Here is a 21,489-nt window from a genome sequence, read left to right as displayed (position 1 = left end):
CCAGACAGACCACATGTAACCACTACTACTATCATGAAAAAAGTACTACTGCTTTGCTGAGCCACATAAAGGCACCGACTTCACTTGTGTTCCTCTGTTTAACACAATGTTTAATATCCTAGAAGTGTATTACAATCATAAAACATAAAAATCAGAGCAAGTCAGTATCAAAAATGTTCGCATCACATCTAACTCACTTGTCACAATTAAATACTGAATTTTAGGGTCTCCTCTGTAGACTGTGAAAAATTTTTATGAATATTAATGGTAACTAGTGACAAGGAAGAGAAAGAATTTGAGACGCCTGCCTATAGACTAACACAAAATATGTAAGTTGTCTTTAATATAGTGATGCAGCTCTTTTCTTTTTTTTTTTCCCCAAATATCTTAACTAGAACTGTTTGCAATGGTACTATATTAAATTTGGCCAATTAATGTTTAAGAATCAGTATTGTGCTGACCTCAACAGAAGTATAAATAAATGTACATCATTAAAAATATTACTCTGTGTTAAAAATACTTTTATTGAGCACTATAAACATTCAGTGCCAGAACAACTGCATTTCTCACCATGCACCTAACTTCTGTGCAAAATAAACCCCAGCTAATCAGTACACTTGCAGTTAAGTCTCTTCTCCTGAGGAAAAATTCATAGGGAAGTGTACAGTTATTTATGTCTGAAAGTGTGTTCCTTCATCTAAAAACTGGAGACTGTACTTACACTTAGTGTCAGTGTTTTCCCCAATGAGATATTGCACCATTAACTACACTGCTAAAATATGGGAGTTCTTTAAAAAGCGTTTTTCTCTCCTTTCCATCGCAGGAGCCATTCCTGACAACTATCATTTCTGAGACATGTTTGCTTATGGTATTCTTGAGGCTACAGAATAACCTGGTTTGCTAACAGTATTAAAGAAATCTTGTAATTGAATAAATTTATAAACATCTGAAAGAAACACCCTTCTGGAGCTTAGCTGGTTAAGAGAAATGCTAAATCAGTGCTTGCTGATTGCTGAAGCCAACTGACGGGTGACTTCTATATTTAGGATCCTCCTTACACCTGTCAAGAGGCAGAGAGAGACAGCCAGCGAAAAAGAAAGTGTGTGCAACAGAGCAAGCAATCCAGAGACCCATCTCTTATAGCAAGTGGTTAAAAATAAAAGCAACAAAGAGCAATAAAGAAAACAGAGCAAAATCTTATTATTTATATTACCCCACTGCTCTGTGACATGCTGTCAGCAAGCGCTCCGAACACAGTACGGACCTCATTAGTTATCAGCGACTGCAGCTTCCCGCAGGAAGCCACAGCAATACTCAAAGCTGGATGCAGTCCAACTGTGTCAGACCTGTGCTCCTCAGGTGGATCCCTTTCCCTGCCGCTCCTTAGCTGAAAGTGCGAGGCCTTTGCGGCAGCGTTTTTGTTCCAAAGTGAACTCCAGCAAATATTAATCCCCGTGCTTAGCAACGTCACTGGAAATGGGCTTTCCGGCTTTGATTGGCACCTGTCTGTATCCAGGCAGCTCTCCGTTTGCTAATCTGACAGCACTTCTTTCTATACTGATGATTCATAGGTATGTATGGGAACGTAACAAAAGGAAAATCAGGCAGGTTTCTTTAAAAAACACTGTGCGATGAATTCATAAAACAATCTAATTGGAAAGACTTCAGATCCCTTTCTTTGTTTTAAACAGAATAGCAGAGTACTGCATTTCAAATGGGAAGGCATCCAGCCACAACAGGAGCTTGCTTTCAACACATGGATGCTGCCTTCCTCCCACCTGAGGTGCACCACTCCTTTCAAACTTTTGATCTTGCAGTAAGCATAAATATTTGGGTTTATACAGATTAGGGATAAAGAAAGAGCACTGCTGGGAAAGCAGGGGAAATGATGCTATTTAAATTCACACACATACCCCTTTCTAAATGCTACATGGTAATTCCTAAACAAAGAAACTGAATTTCACTCCACCTTCCCTGACTCACCACAACCCAAGTAACCTTTTAAACAATATCTGATTCACCATCAGATTCCCTGCATTCTTCTTCGCAGAAGGAAATCAAATGGCCTGTAAGTATTCCCCAGTGTTCAACCAACTATATGTATTACTGGCCAAGCTTAATTTAAGTTTCAGTAAATATTACTTTCTCAGAAAGTAAACAAAGGCAAGAAAAATATTTTTTCCCATGAATAGCAGATGAAATGCGTATCTGTTTGTTAAAAATTAATGGTGTGCATGTTTTGGTGAGAGAAAATGCTCCATCCTCATGAAAGATGTTAAAATACCCGTAAATGTAGCTGTTTCGGTTTAGACACAAAGCACAGACAGCAACTGCACAAATACCTCTGAATCTTTCCAAAAGTAACCCTAATTATTTGCCTACCAGCTAGTTTTAACCACTAGTCAGTAGTTATACTTAGCTCATCTACTAAGTGTACATAACTAATGTTTATGTAGATATTAACTTTAATTATACAGAGGCAAGAGGCAAATGAATATAAAAACACGTGGAAGATAATGGACTTCCATTCAACTCAGTAAAGAACCAAAGGCATGTGGAGGAAATTTGTATATGATCAACACATGCATCAGTAGTTCCATGACGTTAATGTTACAGAAATAACTTCAAACATGCAGGGCAAAATTATGGCTTTACTGACATCAACGTGAATGTTGCAATCTACATCCATGCATTTCGCCAACAACAGACAGAGGATTGAAGGATTCATTTCTTGCTGGAAACCAGATCCAGAGCAAGGTGTGCCTGGCTTGGTGCAGAGTGGTAATGGTGTGCATAGTGCAGACGGATTAGCTAAGGCAAAGATAACCGTGTGATACGCCTAAGGTCACACAGTTACTATCAGTTTATAAAATAACTTTATAAATTTAGGTTTGAAGTATAGTTTAGTATATGTTTGAAAAGTTTAGTGCTTTTTTCTTTGGATGTCATATAGATTAATATTCAATCATTTTGTAATTCTGCAGTTATAGAATATCCTACTAGTTATTACCATACTTCGAAATGGGAAAGTATAATACTACTGTACAGTACCAATAATAACGCTGACGCATAGAAATAAGTCAGAGAATGTATCAACAGTTAAAACATACCACATGCTACTCCCTTCAAAAGCAATGCAACCCCGATGTACTCGAACAAAGTATGTCAGCCTGAACAGCTGTCAAAAATTCATTGGAGCTGAGATACAGAAATTTAAGTCTCTTCAACTGCCATAGTCTGAAGACAGAACAGGACATACAAGATGTACTATAATAAATTAATGCATCTAGCTCCTATAACGAACTAGCTGTTCCCAGTCCTACAAATTTTTTTTTACTATTTGTAGCACAACTGAACTGTCCAGAAATATTCACCTGCAAAAACAACTGCAGGATAAGAACGATAAGAGAGATCTACAAAGTTTTATGAAGTCCTAAAGGGTGACAACATAAAGACCAGGAGCCTTGTACTAAGTATTGGGCAAACTACTGTTCTGTCCTATCTATCGTTAATGGTGTCATTCATCTATGACAGAGGTTATACCATTCTCTCGGGTACTAAACCATATAACCGTTTAACGTCTGCCTGCATTACAAGTATGTCTGTTCTATATTGATAACAGCAACGAACACATAGGAGAAAAAATTATAGAAAGCAATTTGCCTGTCTTGCATCATGTTAGAGGTACACATTAGTATACATAATATTACCCCTGCCACTATTTGTTCCCCTACAGGGATTATCAGAGGAAACCCTCAGGAGATATAAACTATATTGCTTTATCATTACTAGGGATGCTGTTTCCATGCCAAAGTTTCTGCCTAAGGATCTCTGATAAGCTTCTGTCATACAGAATCCGTAACAATATGGGTTTTGTTTCTTCACTGGAGTTTCCAAGTACTATGCTAAAAAAACAGAGACATACATATATGATGCATGTACTGCTGCTGTTTGAGGTCTGTATAGAAAAAAATTTTTTCACCTCCTCTGAGATACTGCATCATTCACATACGTTAAATTGAATTGTATACAATAAATTCAGGCATAGAATGCATCAGAGATATAATAAACAATACAATAACAATGCAATAGATTCCTTTCTGTACATAATTTCTGTGACTTTTTGAAGTTCTTTTACCACCACACAAAAATCAGGGATGACAGACCATTTCTATACAGGTTTACCATTATTTTGTGACATAGTATAACAGAAGAGGCCAAGCTCAATTTCATTAAATGATGTGACCTAAGACAAAAGTGGACATAAGTCATCATCACATCTTCATCTACTCCTTCAGAGTAGGTTGGCAAAAAAGATGTCATATATAGAAGCCTATCCACAAATCTTCTACTGAAAAAAGTCTTCAAAAATCAAATAAGGAAATAAGTTGACATAGTGATAGTCATTTAGTGTTAATTCCTTCAGATGAACTAGCTAATGCAGTACTTGATCCAAAAGTCTGAAAGTCAAAATCTACAGCAGAAATGTTTTATTGAGAACCATATTATGACACCATTCCGTATTTCTACCTTCTAAGAGACCTTTGAAATAAAAGGTTTTGGGTTTTGGTGTTGTTTTTTGTTTTTGTTTTTGTTTTTTCTTTTTTAATAATCTAACAGTTGGAAAGAAAACAGTTAAGCAATGGAAAAAGTACTGTCCAGCTCCCAAGTAATACAGATGAGAGCTTTTGCTCTTTCAGATTTCACTTCACTACAAGTTTAAAAGCTTAACAGTTCAGAAGCACCGCAAAAACTGTTAGAGAATGAATCCACAAACTACCTAGTTGTACTATCAAGGCATTGTGTATGTTTAATCTGAATTTTCCATACCTTAATTTGTAGGTAAAAGTCTGCCAAGTGGCTGATAGCCTCAATAGGCATTCATCTTTACCATAATTCTAATAGCAATTTGTATTGAGACTTTTATTCTGCTCTCATATGTAATAGGAAAAAATCAGCACTTACACAGAGTATTACTTTTTGAAAGCATTGTCCAAACAATTCTCTATGCCTTTTTGGAGAATTCACAGATGAAAGAGAAAACTGGATAAGAATAGAAAAATCAGACCCTGAAACTCCTGTTTTATTTTTATAAATAGCTTGGAAGATTTAATCCAGCCTTAACTTACAACTTATAAACCATGTGAATTCAAACCATGTCTGGTTTTGAGATACATAGAATGAACTTTTCTTCTAGAAAAAGCATAGCAATGATAAGGCATTATGTTTGTATGGAGGCAGAAAAGTAGTTGTGAATTACTTCAGCTGAGAGAAAAAACAGGCAGCCATTAAACTGCTGGTTTTAAAGCTCCTCAGATTTTTTTTACCGTATCATTTCAGCATCATTTCAGACTCTCAGAGAACTACACAAACAATGTAAAATAACAATACTTCATTGTAAATAGCCCTTATTTTTGCATTGATTTTGTTTAGATAGACATTGAGTGCTAAAATTGTGTAATTGCTCCATTCTGAAAATAGACAGCATTATCAGCCAAGAAACCTTCATTAGTTCATTATCCAATTATGCCAGGTGAAAGAAATATCGCATGGAGGGTGTATGTCCGTGTCAAATCACATAGTAACAAACCACAAACCAGAATCTATCTAAATTACTTTTGAATTAGAAGCTCCATTCCACAACAACAAACAAAACTGTGTACCTCATATAGTCTATATTTGCCTGTCATGTATTTGTTTAAGGACTTTGGACTAAAACATACTTACAATCCTGCAAGTTTGGGTTTGTTTTTTTTTTAAACAAACAAACAAACAAAAAAAACCACAACCAAGTTTATTTTATTACTTTGCAGATATTGTAGGGATGTTTCACTGCAGGTAATGCAGAACTACTTTATTTTAAGCAGCCTTTGAATGAGTCATTTTGCAGATGATCTCCAGGTTGCAGGTTATCTATTTGGCCGTTAAAAAAGCCTTGACTAAATTCTATCCAAATACACCCCACTAAGTGTCAGTATATGAAATTTGGATCTGATACACCAGAAATCTAAAATTTCAGGTATTGGTGAAATCTCTGAAATTTGGATATGGTTGCTCGCAAATTCACCACAAGATTAAATATAGAGCTAGGCACACCAGACGCATGAGTTTCTTACCCGCATAGATAACTGGAACGGTCGGTATTTCTGTGGTACACTGCTGGCATTTCCTGTTTGTTAATTTTCAGGGAAAATTTCAGGGAAATAATTCCTGCCCAGTGAAGGGCTGTATCAATTATTGATACAGGATCAGCCAGTGATTTCTCTTTCTGCAGTGAAACAATGTCCTAGGAATAGAAAACATCCAAACATATCTCAAAAACATCTCTTTGCGTAGGGTATCTTTACCACAGTTTTTGGGTTCAAAGAATAACTTTTGGCTAATACCTCACTTTCAATTCTCAGAGGCAGATGCTTCTGCAATCTCTCCATGTAGTGGAATTTATTACTAGGTTTTCACTGCCAGAGATGAGGTATGTCCTTTGCAACTTTAACAAAGTTATCTACAAAATCCACCTGTCATGTTAGTCTTATATTGGAATTGCATTTTGAATAATTAGCTATAGAAAAAAAAAAACAAAAACCAAAGTCAAAATCATAAAAGCTGTAAAGTCAAATAACCAAACAAAGAATTCATCTGCTTTTTAATATCTAAGCACATGGAAGCACAATTCTGCCCTTGTACATCTATTTCATATCCTTAATGAAACATATTTCCAGCAGAAAAAATCATGGTTGATTTTGTAACTGAAGATGGGATCACAATGAAGGTGTATAAGGAAAACAATTTAAGGCCATAAGGCAATTTCAATATCTTGCATTTCCTAGTGTTCAAGGGTTTAGCTTTACAATCAGATAACTTACTTTTAACTTAGATTTTTTTTAAAGACGGATCAGCACTTTATTCTATAAAGAGATTAATCCCATGGAGAGTAACAGGACAACTGTAGAGTAGCATACTACCCTCTAAAAAGAAATAGAGCACCAGGTAATTAGATATGTAGAATATTTAATCGCAGATGTTTAACCTGTGCTTGCCAAGCTGAAAGCATCACTACTGAATACATAAAGTGTTTATAGAATAACTGAGCATTTTTGTGCAAAACTACTTTGAGAGCCTTAGAAGTATTTTATTCTATAAATAAATGGAGTCGTGCAAAGAAAAATCACTAGCAGCAGAATATCTGCAGGCAAAGTATTGTTCTATACATCTACTACAATATTCTTTATGGCCATTTGTTAATTGTATCTCTCACCATCCATCACAGGAATTGATAGGTGCTTTTAATCCCAATTTTACAAACTGGGAAGGTGTATCTATATTAGGAACACTTACATAGCAGTGATACTGACCCAGTGCTTCTAACAGCAAAGCAGCTATCACATCAGAATTTCACCTCATGTACCCATAAAGTACTAACATCATCTTCCAGAGTAAACCCAGCTTCACTGAAAAATAATATAAAGCATGGTTGTAAATTTCTTGTTGATGTTAAATGTAATTACCTGAAAAATTGAGATTTCATAGCGGAAGGTGAATGAATTATTCGGTTGTGCATAATGCGAGGTTAAAATAAATTACTTCTATTATTCCCACCATTCCAAATTGCAGGCCGATTGCACTCTAGAACTAATTGCTTAAAAAAAACCAAAACCACAAAACACAAAAAAGTAAATTTGTGAAAGCCACTTACAGTTATCTTGCACATTACTAGACATTGCAGTATTTTCAAAAGGAAAGTACTTCTTCCTTAAAATTCCATTTGTGTATAAAATTGTGTTTGCTCCTAATCTGGGGGAACATTTTTCAATGCCTTCCGGCACATTAAGAAGTTCTTTTTTTACGCGGACACTTGCTCAGTGGGGCACGGACAATGAAGCGGTATCACAGCTTATCATTTAAAAGGAAGACAAATGACCACTTCTGGTATCACGCATGGTTTCTTTGTGATATCTTACTATTCCCCTCTGTATAGCCTAATACGATCATGTATTACATTTTATTTTATATAATTTTTACAATCAGGCCTTGACAGTGATAACTCATTCCGTTGTGATGAAACCTGTATGTGTTTAATCAGAAATTATTTTATGTGGATTCATCCTTGCACTTAGGATTTAAATGATACGGGACTGCTACTCATTTTGTTGAAATTACATTGGTGCAAAGAAGGATGAAACTGGGTACCTAATCATTTCCAAAGACATTTAGAGTACATCCTGAGACATACTCTTAGTCATGCAACAAACCAATTAATCCTTCATGTATTTCTAATCAGTCAAAAGTGCCTATAAGGACCAGATTCTGCTTCCAGTTACCGCAAAGCATTTCCCCATGTGCATAGTATAGTGAAATCTCCTTAAGACATGTCCCTGCACATATTAGTGATCCTCTCCGAGTTTATATATCTACCCGCATAATCTAAAATGACTTCAAAGCAGATGAAAATCTAATCCAAGAAGATGCTAAGGCAAGACAAGTGGCTTGGTAAATAACAAACAAACAAACAAACAAAAATTGGTAAGGACTACACTTCTGCTGTTACTGTTCGTGGCAAGCCAAAATAATTGCAGTGAAAACTGTTATTCGTACTTGAAACCTTAACAGCCTTGGTGATTATCAGGTAATTAGTGATTGCTAATGATCATCTTAGGCATGCTACTAATCCATAAATGGAAATAAGTTGATGTCAGACCACCTAAATATCACTAATTATGTACTTTTATGACCATTCTTCTTACAGAAGCAGAACACCTTGCAATATGCAACACGTTTATTCAAACAGGACGGCAATGGGGTATCATTCCCATTTTAGAAATGGAAACAGAAGGAATAAAACCAGCAGTAGCTAGTACTGCAAAAGAAGTGGGTAGCAGATCAGGTTAATAAACTCAAGTGTCATGAGCCCTTGGCTAGTATTGTCCCCACCTATTGTCTCTGTTTTAATTAGACAGTACAAAATCTTCACAGTACAAATTTCAGATAAACTGGGCACCTACAGCTCCAACTGATTTCAACAGTGAGAACAACGATTTGCAATGTGGCAAAGGAGTGCAACTAGCACGCAGCGTTGGCATGAGTCAGATATGCTGGCTTCTTTTCATGATACTGTCTGCAGATTTTTGCTGACTCCTGTTAGTTTCTAAAAATGTTGTTAAGCTTATGTTTTACAATCTGTGTACATCCAAGAAGTACAGATCGTGGGAATTAACTTCTTCTGTCTCCCCAGCTCTCAAGTTATCAAAAGAAGCAGATATGATGGTACATTTTCTACAAAGATTCTATTTAAAAAAACCCAACTTTGAGAACCAGGTACACCAGAGCTATTATCCATCCAGGAAAGGTTTGGTCTTACGAGTTTCTGAGGTAAGGTGGGAATATAGCAAACACATCTTAATAAACAAGGCTTAACAGCTTAACAACACTCTGCAACTACAGAGGGCTTTAGAGGCATTAGCTAACAAATTAATCTTGACAATAAACCCTTGCCTGACTAAATGGTAAGATACTTCAGCTTCTTACTTTACTGAGAGAAATCAGTGTGGAAAACTAAGATACAAAACTTAAGAAATAATGCAAGGCAGATAAAGGGAAGCAGATAGTAATAGAGACATGCAATGATAGAGCTCAGCCAAGATCCATGCAATTCAGGATGTACATCATAGAAAACAAAATCGGAATATTTCTACTTAAATAAAAGTCAATAAAAAAGCCTATTACCTCTTCTATTTTTATTCTTTTTTTCTTTTTCAAAATTGGTGTCACTGATTTAATTTATGAGAAAAGTCTCAGATCAAGAAATATGATAAGAAGGATAACTCTTCTGGTGCAGAAAGCTCATTGCTCACTTCACTCAGTTTCCATCATCTCTTGCCACGCATTCCTACATGTATGTCTCTTCATTTTAACCTGTCTTTGAAAAAAAAACCTAGTGGACTTGTTACATCCATATGTAAAAAGAATGAAATTACATATGAGGCTAACAGAAAATATGGACATTCAATAATCTCTGCAGGAAGTATTCTAAATACCAACTGCAGAATAGTATACTATGAATTATATTTCATTCTAATTCAATCTACTAAAAGAAATCAGCCATATACTGCAAAAAAAGCAACATCTGCATTAACGTCTGCTTGTGAAACCACCATATTTCTGGATTAAACTCACAAAACAGACAATCAGCATGTCTCGTAGGGCAGAGCATTCCCCAAGAAAAGAGCATTGTCTCCAAGCGTAGGGCTGTATTTAGGATCCACAAGACCTCTACCAAATAGACTGTTCAAATCCACACTGGAGAAAAATGATTACTGTGAGGGTTTGTTCAGCCATTTACAAAATAAAACATTTTTCCCACTAGTCCACATCAGAATATCATAAATCAAACTTGCCTTTTAATGGACTGTTGAATTTATCCCTCAACATTTTGACTAGTCTAATGGCATATTGGATCTACTTGTGTCAGAGTAAGTTATTTGCCTGTAAGAGGAAAGGAATAGTAAAAACCGTAACATTGTAAATCATACTTCTAGTCATCTCTCTCTCATTACTCTCCTCCTTTCTGCGGTATCAATAAACATGATTCTTCCAGCTCAGAGTGCAAAATGTTTCACTTAATAATCTTCGACAGACCAGCCCCTGTGACTCAGTTTCCTCCTATGGAAAAGGTTTGAATTTCTAAACAAGAGTCAATACAAGCCAGGGATGCCAAACTTCTACTCATTCCAAGAAGGAAGAAAAGTTCCCTTTTACTGGTTTAAGACTACCTTAGTGCAGAAAGAAAAATGCAGCACGATATTAAAAGTGACAATTGAGGAAAATGACATGCTTTGATTTAGGCCTTAGTCCTGCCGCCCTTACCCAGAGAACTTATATAACTTTGTTTTTATGCCTATTTGAAAGAAGATGTAGTCCATGCTTAGCAAAATATAATAAAAGTCCCAGCAAAGATGAGAGGGAAAGATTATATTGCTGGGGGATGTTTTAAGCTTTTAGACCATCCTAGTGGGGAGCTGCACAGAGGAAACAGGAGCACTTGCGTTAAAAAGTTGTTTAGATGAACCAAGTTTATCTTTTCTCATTTAAATAAAAATTAATATAATTTACCATCTGATTGCTACAAAAACTAGACTGTGGACTCAGCAACTCCTCCATGTTCTTATTTACTTCACAAATCAGGTCAAAAGTGAAACAGAATTTATTATAATGGATAAATTTGAGAGTCTTTGCTCGTAGACTTCAACTGAAGCTTTATATGCATGAGGGCTGAAAAAAGGACCACTGATCCAATATATACCTCCATGTTAAAAATAATGATTGCTGTGTAAAAAAAATATGATTAGCCCATATGATCCATAGGACACATTCTTCCAAAAAAATCCTCTTCTTTCTGCATTCCTGGCTCAACATTCATGGCTCTGGAGAAACATAGGAAATTTCAAAAATGAAAAATGCTTAAATCTCTACATAGAAAATCTGTCACAGAGTTAGACTATAGTTCTTGTTCTGACCAACTCTCAAATGAGAGGGAGTGAGAATGTAATTTAAAAAGAGGGTGAAAAATCCAATAAAACATTTTTTATAAGTCAGCAATATTATAACTTCACATTCATATTCTATGGGTATTTCAGGCCTGCCTCAGATTAAAAAAAAAAGTCTGATTTTGAATTACTGTAATTAACTGCAAAAGCTTGCTGATTTGTTGATGCAAAATAATGTCAATCTTTTTCATAAACTTGTTAGAATCTTTGTAAATAAATAGCAAAAATTATACAAGGAACAGAAATTTGGTTCTTTGTCATCAGTTTGCTGTTGGTCCCCAGAGAAAGGTGTTGTCAAGGGGGATATAAGCAAAAAACTTCTGTCCTTTCTCTGGTATCGTTAGTGTAACATTACCAAATGGTGAGCCGTATTCTTGTCACAGTATGCTTGTGAAAGAGGGAGTATATTTTACATTTCACCCTGAAAACTTATTAAGTCTGGGAGGAAGGAAGGTGTGAAACATTGAGTTTGTTTAGAAGCAGAGTAGGTCAAAAAAAAGTTTGGAAAGCACTGGAGAAGGAGAAGACAAATCCCTCTTGAGCTGAATAGCTGCAGGCATACACCATTAATTTTTAGCTATTAAAAAGTGCTGAGGCATATTTTGAAAATCTTCACTCTTACACTGATTTTTTTTTTTCTGAGAATATCAACGGGACTTTTTAATTTCAGGGTACAAGCAGAATAGTCTGGCCCTAAATTGAGAATATCCAATCCATGAGCATCACTGAAGTACAAATTCAGTTGAGAGTGATTTCACTATCAGTGTTACATATTTGCACCTTAAATGTGAATCACTCCTGCATCACTACTGTGTGCATTATACAGTACGGCTTGACATAAAAATCATACTCTTCAAACAATATTGATTCCAGTTCTCTTTTACTATTGGAAATCAGGAGGAAAAGAAGAATCATAACACTCTGTAATAGCAATGACCAATTTGCTACAGCAAGCAATGGCGCAACTGATGCAGAATCTGGCGCTCAGTCTGATCCTACAGAACAGAGCATTACCCAAAATACGTCTGGCAAAAGTTGAGTGGGATCAGGCTATTTAATAGATGCAACAACAGAAATAAATCAGACCTGTAACCCCAAATGCAAATCATTTAAGAATTCATTGGTACCTGTCTTGCAGCGGCTGTAGATGGAATGAAAAAGCGGATGCCGGAATGGGCTGAGAGTGATCTAAGACAAAACACGTGGGCGCTGCCCAGGGATGGGGGCAGAAAAGCAGTTATTATTTTGCACTTAAGTTCTGTGTACTTTCAAGGTGCTAGATATGTTTTACTTGGACGCCGAGGACACTGAGCTGTCATTCCTTCTTTCAGGAAGTCTGATTCAGCACTCATAACAGACATAAATAAAGGATGGCATCTGGCTTTACCAAATTATAGCTATGGCCCAACAATTTTATTCCAGTGTTATGTTCTGGTAATTTTTTTCTTCTGTTAAAGTAGACATTTTAACAAGGCACTAGGAAAACAACATTTTCTGTAGTCCATAGTATCAGCTTTTGTCACTAAGGTCTTTATAAGCACTCTAAGCACAACATGCATCCGAAACATACAGGGATCAAAAGCTCCTGTATTGCTGCAAAGAAGTATAAAACAGTCTGGGTCCCAATTCTGCTTCAACTATGTTCAACAACAGAGAGAATGAGTCATTTTTCTCTTAAACTACTAAAATGCTCCTAAACTGCAACCCCTGTCTCGCGGAGGTTTAAGCCAAGCATTGGTCTAGAAGATAATACTACCTTGGGTAAAGGATTCTCGCAGAAGGGAAGAATAAAGGCACAAGCATGTCAGATCACAGTTATCAGTGGGCAACTATAGTCTATTTTGTTTCTTTGTTACAAAAGATTAAAGTAATAATAATTTGACCGTGCTTCCATCAATTTAAAATGCTCTGCTAGATAAATATTTTTAAGATCTGTACAACAGGCCTTCTATTTAACAATGAATACATTTCAGACTAATGTGCTGCCAAGCTCCAGCTCTCTTTCTAGCAGCTGAATTCTTGGATAAAATCATTTTGCAGGGTATGAGCAATGCAGTTCTGAAAATAGCATCACTGCAAAATGAAAGATGGCAAGAACCTCTACAATGCTGATTTATTTCAATGAAATTTCGTCTCATGTTCAGTATCTATTTTGACATTTTCAGCTGAATTTTCACACTTAATAAAATGTAAATCTGTAGAATTTGTTAATTTTGAGGCTCCAGCATAAACATCCAAGAGCAAAACAAAAAAAGAAGAAAATAAAATAAAAAATACCCATTCACAATTTACATCATAAGATATGTAAAACAGAAAAATGCTTTGTGGATCCAAACAATTTGCATTTATCACCACCACATGTACAGGGCCACTCACAAAAAGAAACCAACATCAATCAACAAGCTGTTTCGCACATGTCTTTAAGTATGTTTCCACTCAAAGAATGGATTGGAGCGATACTTTTTAAAATACCGGTGGGTTTATACATCTCGCGTAAAGCTCAGCATTCAGACGCGCTGCTGAGAAAACACTTAGAGGTGATATTGCACTTCCCTGATTCTAAGGAGATTACATCTTTTGGCTTTCTTACCAATTCACTGATACGAAGGTACACTTCAGCACATTATTCTTTCCTAATAATTAAGATTTTTAAATAGATGGGAAAATACAATTTTCAAATCAGAAGGAGCCTGATATTTTACAATCTATTAATGCAGATGTCTTTTCTAATTAACATCAGCAATAAAATTGGCATTCTTCTATGACAGATTTTATGCTAAAAATTAGATTATATGTATATGAGAGGTGTCAAAATCCGTAAGTCTGACAGTAGAAACAGATGAAAAGAACACATCATAAATATCTTCTATCTCCATTTGGTCACTGATTTTATGTAGAAAGCGATGCTGTGTACCAATTCCAGCTACATTCTCTGCAAGACCTACACTTGTTAGGTCCATGTGCAGAAACCAAAAATATGAATGTCCCAGTTGTGCAAACCCTAATTCATGTGACTCATATAGACTTCCCTGACTTGTCCTAATGACACCGAAACAGTAAGGATGATTCATGGAAATAAAAAATGGGAATACACAACTTCTTTTCTAAAAATTTCCTGCCAGCATATATATATATATATGTGTTCATATGTACATTATTTTTATCCTATGTATATTATTTTTATCCTCAGATGGTTTTTCACCAATTTATCTAAGTATCAGATATGTCTTTAATATAATGTCTAATTTAATCTCTGCATACAGAACAGGTCGCGGAAGAGGAAAAAAGGATAAAAGATAAAGGAAAGAGAGAAAATGTGTGGGGCAGGAAAATTAGAGAAAATATAATAAAAACAGACATTAAGATATAGCCAGAATACTGTAATTACAGAAACAGTACCATTGATACTGAAAAGCTTCATCTGTAGGTTTATCAGAATTAAAATATCTGTTTTGTTTGTTGGTTATTTTTTTTCTTTTTTAATCAGTACAGACAGGTTTATCATCAGAAAGCAGTAGGTACATCTTTATATCACACATTACTCACTATCAGTAAAAATATCAACACTGCTAAGACAAACTGTGTCCAAAGTATTCTTAAGAATTACAACATATTTTTAAACTCAAGACTATCTGTTTTGCTGCAGTATAGATAAACGAACAGAAAGAAAGAGAGTCGTATGCTATCTTTATCAGGAAACATACAAACCACATTTACTTAATAGCATTTTTCTTAAGTCTGTATAGATGCAGATGATAAATAAATATCTATGGCTACAAAGAAAGAAGTGCTTTGCGTACTATGTTAGCAGTAGTGTGGTTATAGTGACAGGAGTACCATATACAATAATATTCTTACATTAGTGAAAAATATCTGCTGTGCTGTGTGTATAATCCAAGTATTTGGAGTTGCTATGTTAAAAGTAAGAGCATGATCTCCAGTACCAACACATAATAGATCCTTAATACATGCTACAATGAAAATGATACATTTTAATGAAACCTAATATATATTGATCAGTAGCTAAGCCTTATAGCTAAAGATCAAGACATAATTACTGCCATACTTAAATAGTTCATTAAAGAAGTCTTCAGTATTTGTGGTGGAATATTCCAATACAGGAAGCAACAAATGCCATTATGCCACCTGCTCAGATTTTCAATGAAAAATTAAGGCTCCCATTTCATACAGCACAACCCTTCACTTGAAATTCTCTTATACATTGCTGGGTAAATATATCAGAGCCTCTTTGCCTTGTCAGAGAAGTAAAGTTAATCAAATTACTGAGATTCTATCAAACAGGCATTGCTTAAGCCTTCAGCATTTTTTGCTAAAAATGTTTCGTACTTGTATACTACAGCATTGGTGACAAGGACTTCTGAATGTTTTAGTAAAAGCACATGTTAAAATATTTACTGATGCAGAAGGAACAGATGACTGAAAGAAAAGAGACTGTAAAATAATGAGTTGTCGATGAAATCATGAACTATATAGCCCTGAATATGCACATTTTGCATACAACAGCTGGGAAATACTGCTTCCTCAGACCAACTTTTTAACTAAGAGAAAGAGACTGAAAATAATGGTGAGAGAGCAGGTAGGTAAGAACATAATATGAGCAAACATTCAGTTCTTCAATTATTAATATCCTTTCTTTCCTTTATTCTCTTCTCCTGGTTTTTTTTTTCCTATTTTTAATATTCTTTAAAATATAAACTCTTTCACATTATGGGCATTTGCGTCACTTCTCTTTGTCCTTCCCCATTTGTAATCTGTAGTAGGAAACAAAACACCGCTAACTGTCAAGACTTAAAAAAGAATCCAAAAATTGTTTTCTCTTTCACCTGTTACATCATTACTTTTTGTAAAGCAGCTCTCCCTGCATCAACCTGTTGTGCTGTCTTCTAAATAAACTGAGCTTTATTTGCACTTTGATTTAATTTCAAAGGGGAAACATTACTATGAAGGATGAAGAGGCGCTATAGATTTTTTCTACAATATTTCAATGGAATAATAATTAGAAAAAAAGAAGCCAACAGCAAGTAGATTGTGTAGAACATGTAAATGCTATTGACTAACATAATATTCTGAATTACTTAATCAGACGTATAGTGATAATTAAAGTTATATTATATAATATGTTTCCCTGTTGACAATTTCTATTATCATGACTGGCAGTAAAGGTAAATTCTGAAGGGAATTAACAAACATGGACAGAGGGACAAAAACAGTTTTAAGGAAATATCACGTAATGTTATGCTAAAAAGTGATCTAGACTTCTATTTGAAATTATACAATATTCTTTTAATAGAGTATTCTTTTAATTTCACTAGGTTCCATATTTCTTTCTCTTTTAGAACAAGCAAAATCTATGTAGAAGATAAATTGTAATTAGTTGTGTATGATATCCTTATCAGCTCAATGAGAAACAGTCAAATACAGGAGCTCAAACACAAGAAAAGCAGTGAGTTAAAAAGCCCTGGCTTTGTATTTTGTCACTCTTGCTTCTGCATGGCACATCTTTATAAATTGCAACACGAGAATATTTTAAAAGATAATTTTCCCTTCAATGAAAGGCTATATTTATTCAATTTAGAAGATATTAAGTGGTTATTTTACACTAATCTTTGTATTCCTTTCTTTCATTTAACAGTGCGAGCATCCCTTTGAGTCTTTCATAATGGAACCGATACTCAGAACTGAATCCAATTATAACAACCTACCAGCAGTACTAATTGGTGAAAATGCATCGCTGGTAATTGCTGTAAACTCATCCTTCTGCACAGGGTGAACGAGGGCAATAAATTCTACCCAGCGTTAAACAATAGGGAAGACTACGATTAGCACTGGTTTTCTTATGTAAAATGCATTAAAGTGAGTCATCCACTTAAAAGTTACCTACTGGTAGCTTTAACCCAGATTCAGGGACTAAGGTAAGTGCTTCAAAAAAAAAAAAGCGTATATAAATAATAAGGTGAGAAAGAAGAAAAAGGAAGAAAACACGATCATTAGTCCATAGTGTTTTGTTGTGGGTTTTGGTTTTTTTTTTTCAATCTGTAGGCGAATCTCCAATATGATGTATTGGGTTATTTTTGCCTTGCTTTTATAGCTTGCTTTCATTATGTGATCTTTGCACCGCTCTGGGCAACACTTTCATGCTAATAAGTATGCAGTGCTTTAAAGATTTCTATCTTACGGCCACGCAAAACCAGAAAGCTGCTTGCACCGAGAGCATCCAGCAGCTCTCGCAAAGGTGATTTTTTGAGAAGTAACGATTTGCAAGGCCAACGCTGAAGAAAACAGTTCTTTAGTTGTGTTGCTTTAAGCGTGCTGAAACCCCTCTGGTGTGGCACACGCGTGCGCACACACAACAGCCCACCAACAACCACGGACAGAAAACAAACCCTGCAACTGTCAAAATATTCGTGGTGTGCGCTGGAACACATCCAGGTAGGAGTGAGCTTCAGCATAGGCTCAAAACTCCAAGCAATGCTCGCCTGCCTGTTTCACATGCCTGCCGCAGACAGGCAAGAAAATCTGCCTTTTGCGGGAATTTTAATAAAATTGCTGAAGTTTTCAATTTTTTTTTTTTTTAAATGGGTTAAAACTCCAGCCAGGCTGAAATAACCTTTGCGGGAGGAGGGGGCGGACTCTGTGTAACTGGAAACTTTCCTCTCAGCACGGCCGAACTGCCGGGGGTATATTTAGAGCTGGGATCTGCTCCGGAGCGGGGTGTGAGGCAAAGCCTTTACCTCAAAAGTACCGCCGCCGGCCGTGACCGGGGCACTCCCCCCCTCCTCCTGGCGACCGCGCCGGAGGGACCCTCTGCTACCGTCACTCCTTCCCAAGCAAAAGCAGCCGAAATCCTGCAATTTTATCTCACGGCCACTTTCCACCCGGACTTACTTTATTTCCCTTTGTATTTTCGCCGGCGCCGCGCTCTCCCCGGCGCAGAGGTGCGCCCCTGCCCCGGCCGTGCCCCCCGCCCCGGACCCCCGGACCCCGCGGGGACTTACGTGGTGGCCGAAGGGAAAGGTCCCTCCGAGGAGTGGTTCATCACCAGGGACTGGAAAAGTGTCAGGCTAAAGACTAGCAGCCAGCCAGCAGCCATCTTCCTGATCGAAGATCGATCCCCCTTCCCCAAGTCGGCGAGACGGCAATAATAATAAATTCAATAATTGTGTGTGTGGTGGTGTGGGGGGGGGCTGTTGTTTTTTAAAGCCTCCTCCGCTCCCCCCCCTCCCACCCGCCCCCTCGCAGAAGGCGCAGCCCAGAGATGTGCGAAGAAGCGGGATCGCGGCCGAGGGTGGGAAGGAGGAGGAGAAACGATGGAGATCTGTGGGTGGAGGGGGGGAAGAGGAGAAATAGAGAAGAGAGACACAGAGAGAGGGAGATACTCTACTCTCTGCTACTCCAGCAGCAGCTCCAGCTTCATCTGATCCGCCGCCATCAGGGCTACTTTTGTAACAGATCTCCGCTCACTCTGTGTGTGTGTGTGTCCTTCCCTGATTTATTCCCCTGATTGCAGAGCAGAAAGAGGAGGAGAGAGGCAGGCGGGGTGGGGGCTCCTGAAGGTAGACGAGGAAAGAAGGGACGAGAGTTGGAGAAGGGCAGACCGCTGCCGGCTCCTGCCTTCCCTGCCGGCAGCGGAGGGAAAGTCGGGGCGGGGAGCGGGGGAGGGCGCCGGGCCCTGTGGCGGCCGCGCTCCTTACAAGGCAGCCGAGGAACTCCCCGGGCCGGGCCAGGGCGGGCCGGGCCGCCTCCGGCGCCGTGGGAGCCCCGCTCCCGCCCCGCTCCCGCCCGCCGGGGGGGCTGCGTGCCGCACCTCCCCGCCGCCCGGACGCTATTTTTAAAACCGCTTCGTGCCTTATTTTAATTTCCCCCCCCCCCCCCTTTCGAGCAGCAGCCTCACGCAGCCCGTGTGCCACCAGTCTGGGCTGCAATTACATATATATTTATATGTGTACATCTAAATGTCGCTGTTGGCTGTAGAAGCGCTCCTCAGCGCGGAGGGCTGCCCCGCTCCGCCGTGCCGGCCCGGCTCAGCAGCGCCGCCGCCCCCGCCCTCCGCAGGGTCCCGTCCCCGCCGGGTCCCCGAAGCACTTCAGGGGAGCGGGTCCCTGGGGGCACGGCTGGGAGTCCTCGGGCTTCACCCCCGCCCCAACCGCATCTCTAACCTAGACAGTAATTTCAGATTCCTTTGAAAATTCGGAGGACAAATTCCCTCTCCCGTCCTTTATTTTACCCGTGTTCACGTATACCAGTCTCTGTGGCAACTACACATTCTGCACAGATGGAGAAAGTAATCCAGGGAAATATTTCTTAGCTTATTTACTATTTAACAAAAGTTCAGCGACAATTTTGATTTTCTTTTCGATCTGTGGGTTCTTATTTTTGTTTGTTTTCCTTTCTTTTTAGATGTTTATATATTTTTATTTAATTAATTAAATAGAATTATGTAATTATATTTCTATTTTAATACATTTAATTAGTCCAACAGATGAAAATAAGAGAGCAGACCCAGTATTCACGTTTTCACATCCTTTGTATTTAAGGGTCGCATCATCTTGACTGTATTAACTCACAACAATTTCCGTAAACCAGAAAAATGCTCATCTCTGCTTTAAAGGTGGCAAAAGGACCAAAGCTGAGATCCACAAATGAAGAACTGAGTGTTCACATTGCCCAGGCTCCAAGCTGTAAAGCATGCAGTCACTCATCTACATTGTTTCTGGATTGGAGCTGGCACTTTGGAGCTGGTGGGAAGAACTCCCAGTTGTCTTCACCTATCCACCTACCTGTAGGTACGTAGGATTCAGGGTTTGGATGCAAGTCCGATATAGCAGTTTCTAAAATGATACTCCTGCCTGTAGACTCAAACAGTCTGAAGTGTATCTATAGCCCAGCTTTGGTAGGTCTCCACAGGCTTTACAGTTTTGCCACATCAAGTGGCAACACTACAGATACTCAGCCACAACTGCTCATCGGAGCACCTCTGCGCTGCAGGCCTCTGCTGCGAGGTGCGACGGGTAACTGCAGAGTCATGGGCATGTGACACGGAGGTCCTGCTTCACATGGGATGTATTCAGAGGAGATCCAGGGTAGAGAGAAGACATTGGGGAGTGGCGTAAAGATTTGGAGAAATGCACAGAGGAAAGAGGCTGGAAATGTGGAGTAGTTCAAATTGCACAAGGCCATGACAAATTCACTTCTTAGAGTGTAATTTAAGGCACCTCTTCACTCCTGGGGCCCCACACTGTTTAAGGGTAGCATGGTCGAGTATCAAGAGGACATCAATTCAGTTATGGACATGAATATTCCCAAAAAAACACTGGTTCTGCTCCTTGATAGCACTCTGAAGGTCGGCACGAGTTCATGCTTAGACTCTGCTGAGATCCACAAACTAGATGTTCTGTTAGTTGTGCCCCCAAACACCTACAGTCTAGCAGTGGGCAACACAGTGGCGGATTAATAGTCCGGCAACACCCCTTCAGAATAAAGGATGGAAATGTCCCACCTGGCTCCCCAGGTATGGACCTGAAGGATCCAGCATTTGTCCGTGCCATCTCTACTCAACAAGAAAGCTCTTGTGTGCAGTTCCCAGCTGTCGTCCCCTCAGAGGCCCACACACCGCTCACCAAGCCATGGGCACTGAGCTGGGAAAGAGGTGCTTTCCCACTGAAAAGGGCAAGCAGAAAAGGATGCAGAAAAGTTGTTCAGGACAAGAGAGGGTGCAAATGACTGTGCAAACCCACATGGGAAATGGTTTCAGGAGGTGAGAATAAGCAAGGCCACTCTTCTTCAGACATACTGTTTCAATGTAATGGACAGGAGACAAAGATCAAAGAATGTTAATATGTAAAATAATAAGTAGAAAATTACAGAGTTACACAGAAATGTTTATTTCATCATTAGTATAATTTTCTGTAAGCCTATATTTCTGATGCTG

General features: G+C 38.1%; 1 protein-coding gene across 7 annotated transcripts in view; it reads right to left on the bottom strand.

The window, feature by feature from the left end:
- CACNA2D1 (calcium voltage-gated channel auxiliary subunit alpha2delta 1) overlaps positions 1-19,207 on the bottom strand; it is a 421,619-nt gene extending 402,412 nt beyond the window's left edge. For all 7 annotated transcript variants that reach the window (XR_008579526.1, XM_054844365.1, XM_054844371.1 and 4 more), the window contains exon 1: positions 18,557-19,207. Coding sequence is in view for 6 of the 7 variants with exons in the window: in XM_054844365.1 (XP_054700340.1) it covers positions 18,557-18,651 (95 nt within the window). In the remaining variant the exon portion in view is untranslated. The remainder of the gene's footprint in view (positions 1-18,556) is intronic.
- Positions 19,208-21,489: the final 2,282 nt, after the last annotated feature.

This window comes from Grus americana, chromosome 1 (genome assembly GCF_028858705.1).
Source record: "Grus americana isolate bGruAme1 chromosome 1, bGruAme1.mat, whole genome shotgun sequence".
Taxonomy (NCBI): Eukaryota; Metazoa; Chordata; class Aves; order Gruiformes; family Gruidae; genus Grus; species Grus americana.
Note: the sequence above shows the minus strand (reverse complement) of the source record. Positions and strands in the feature narration are given on the sequence as shown.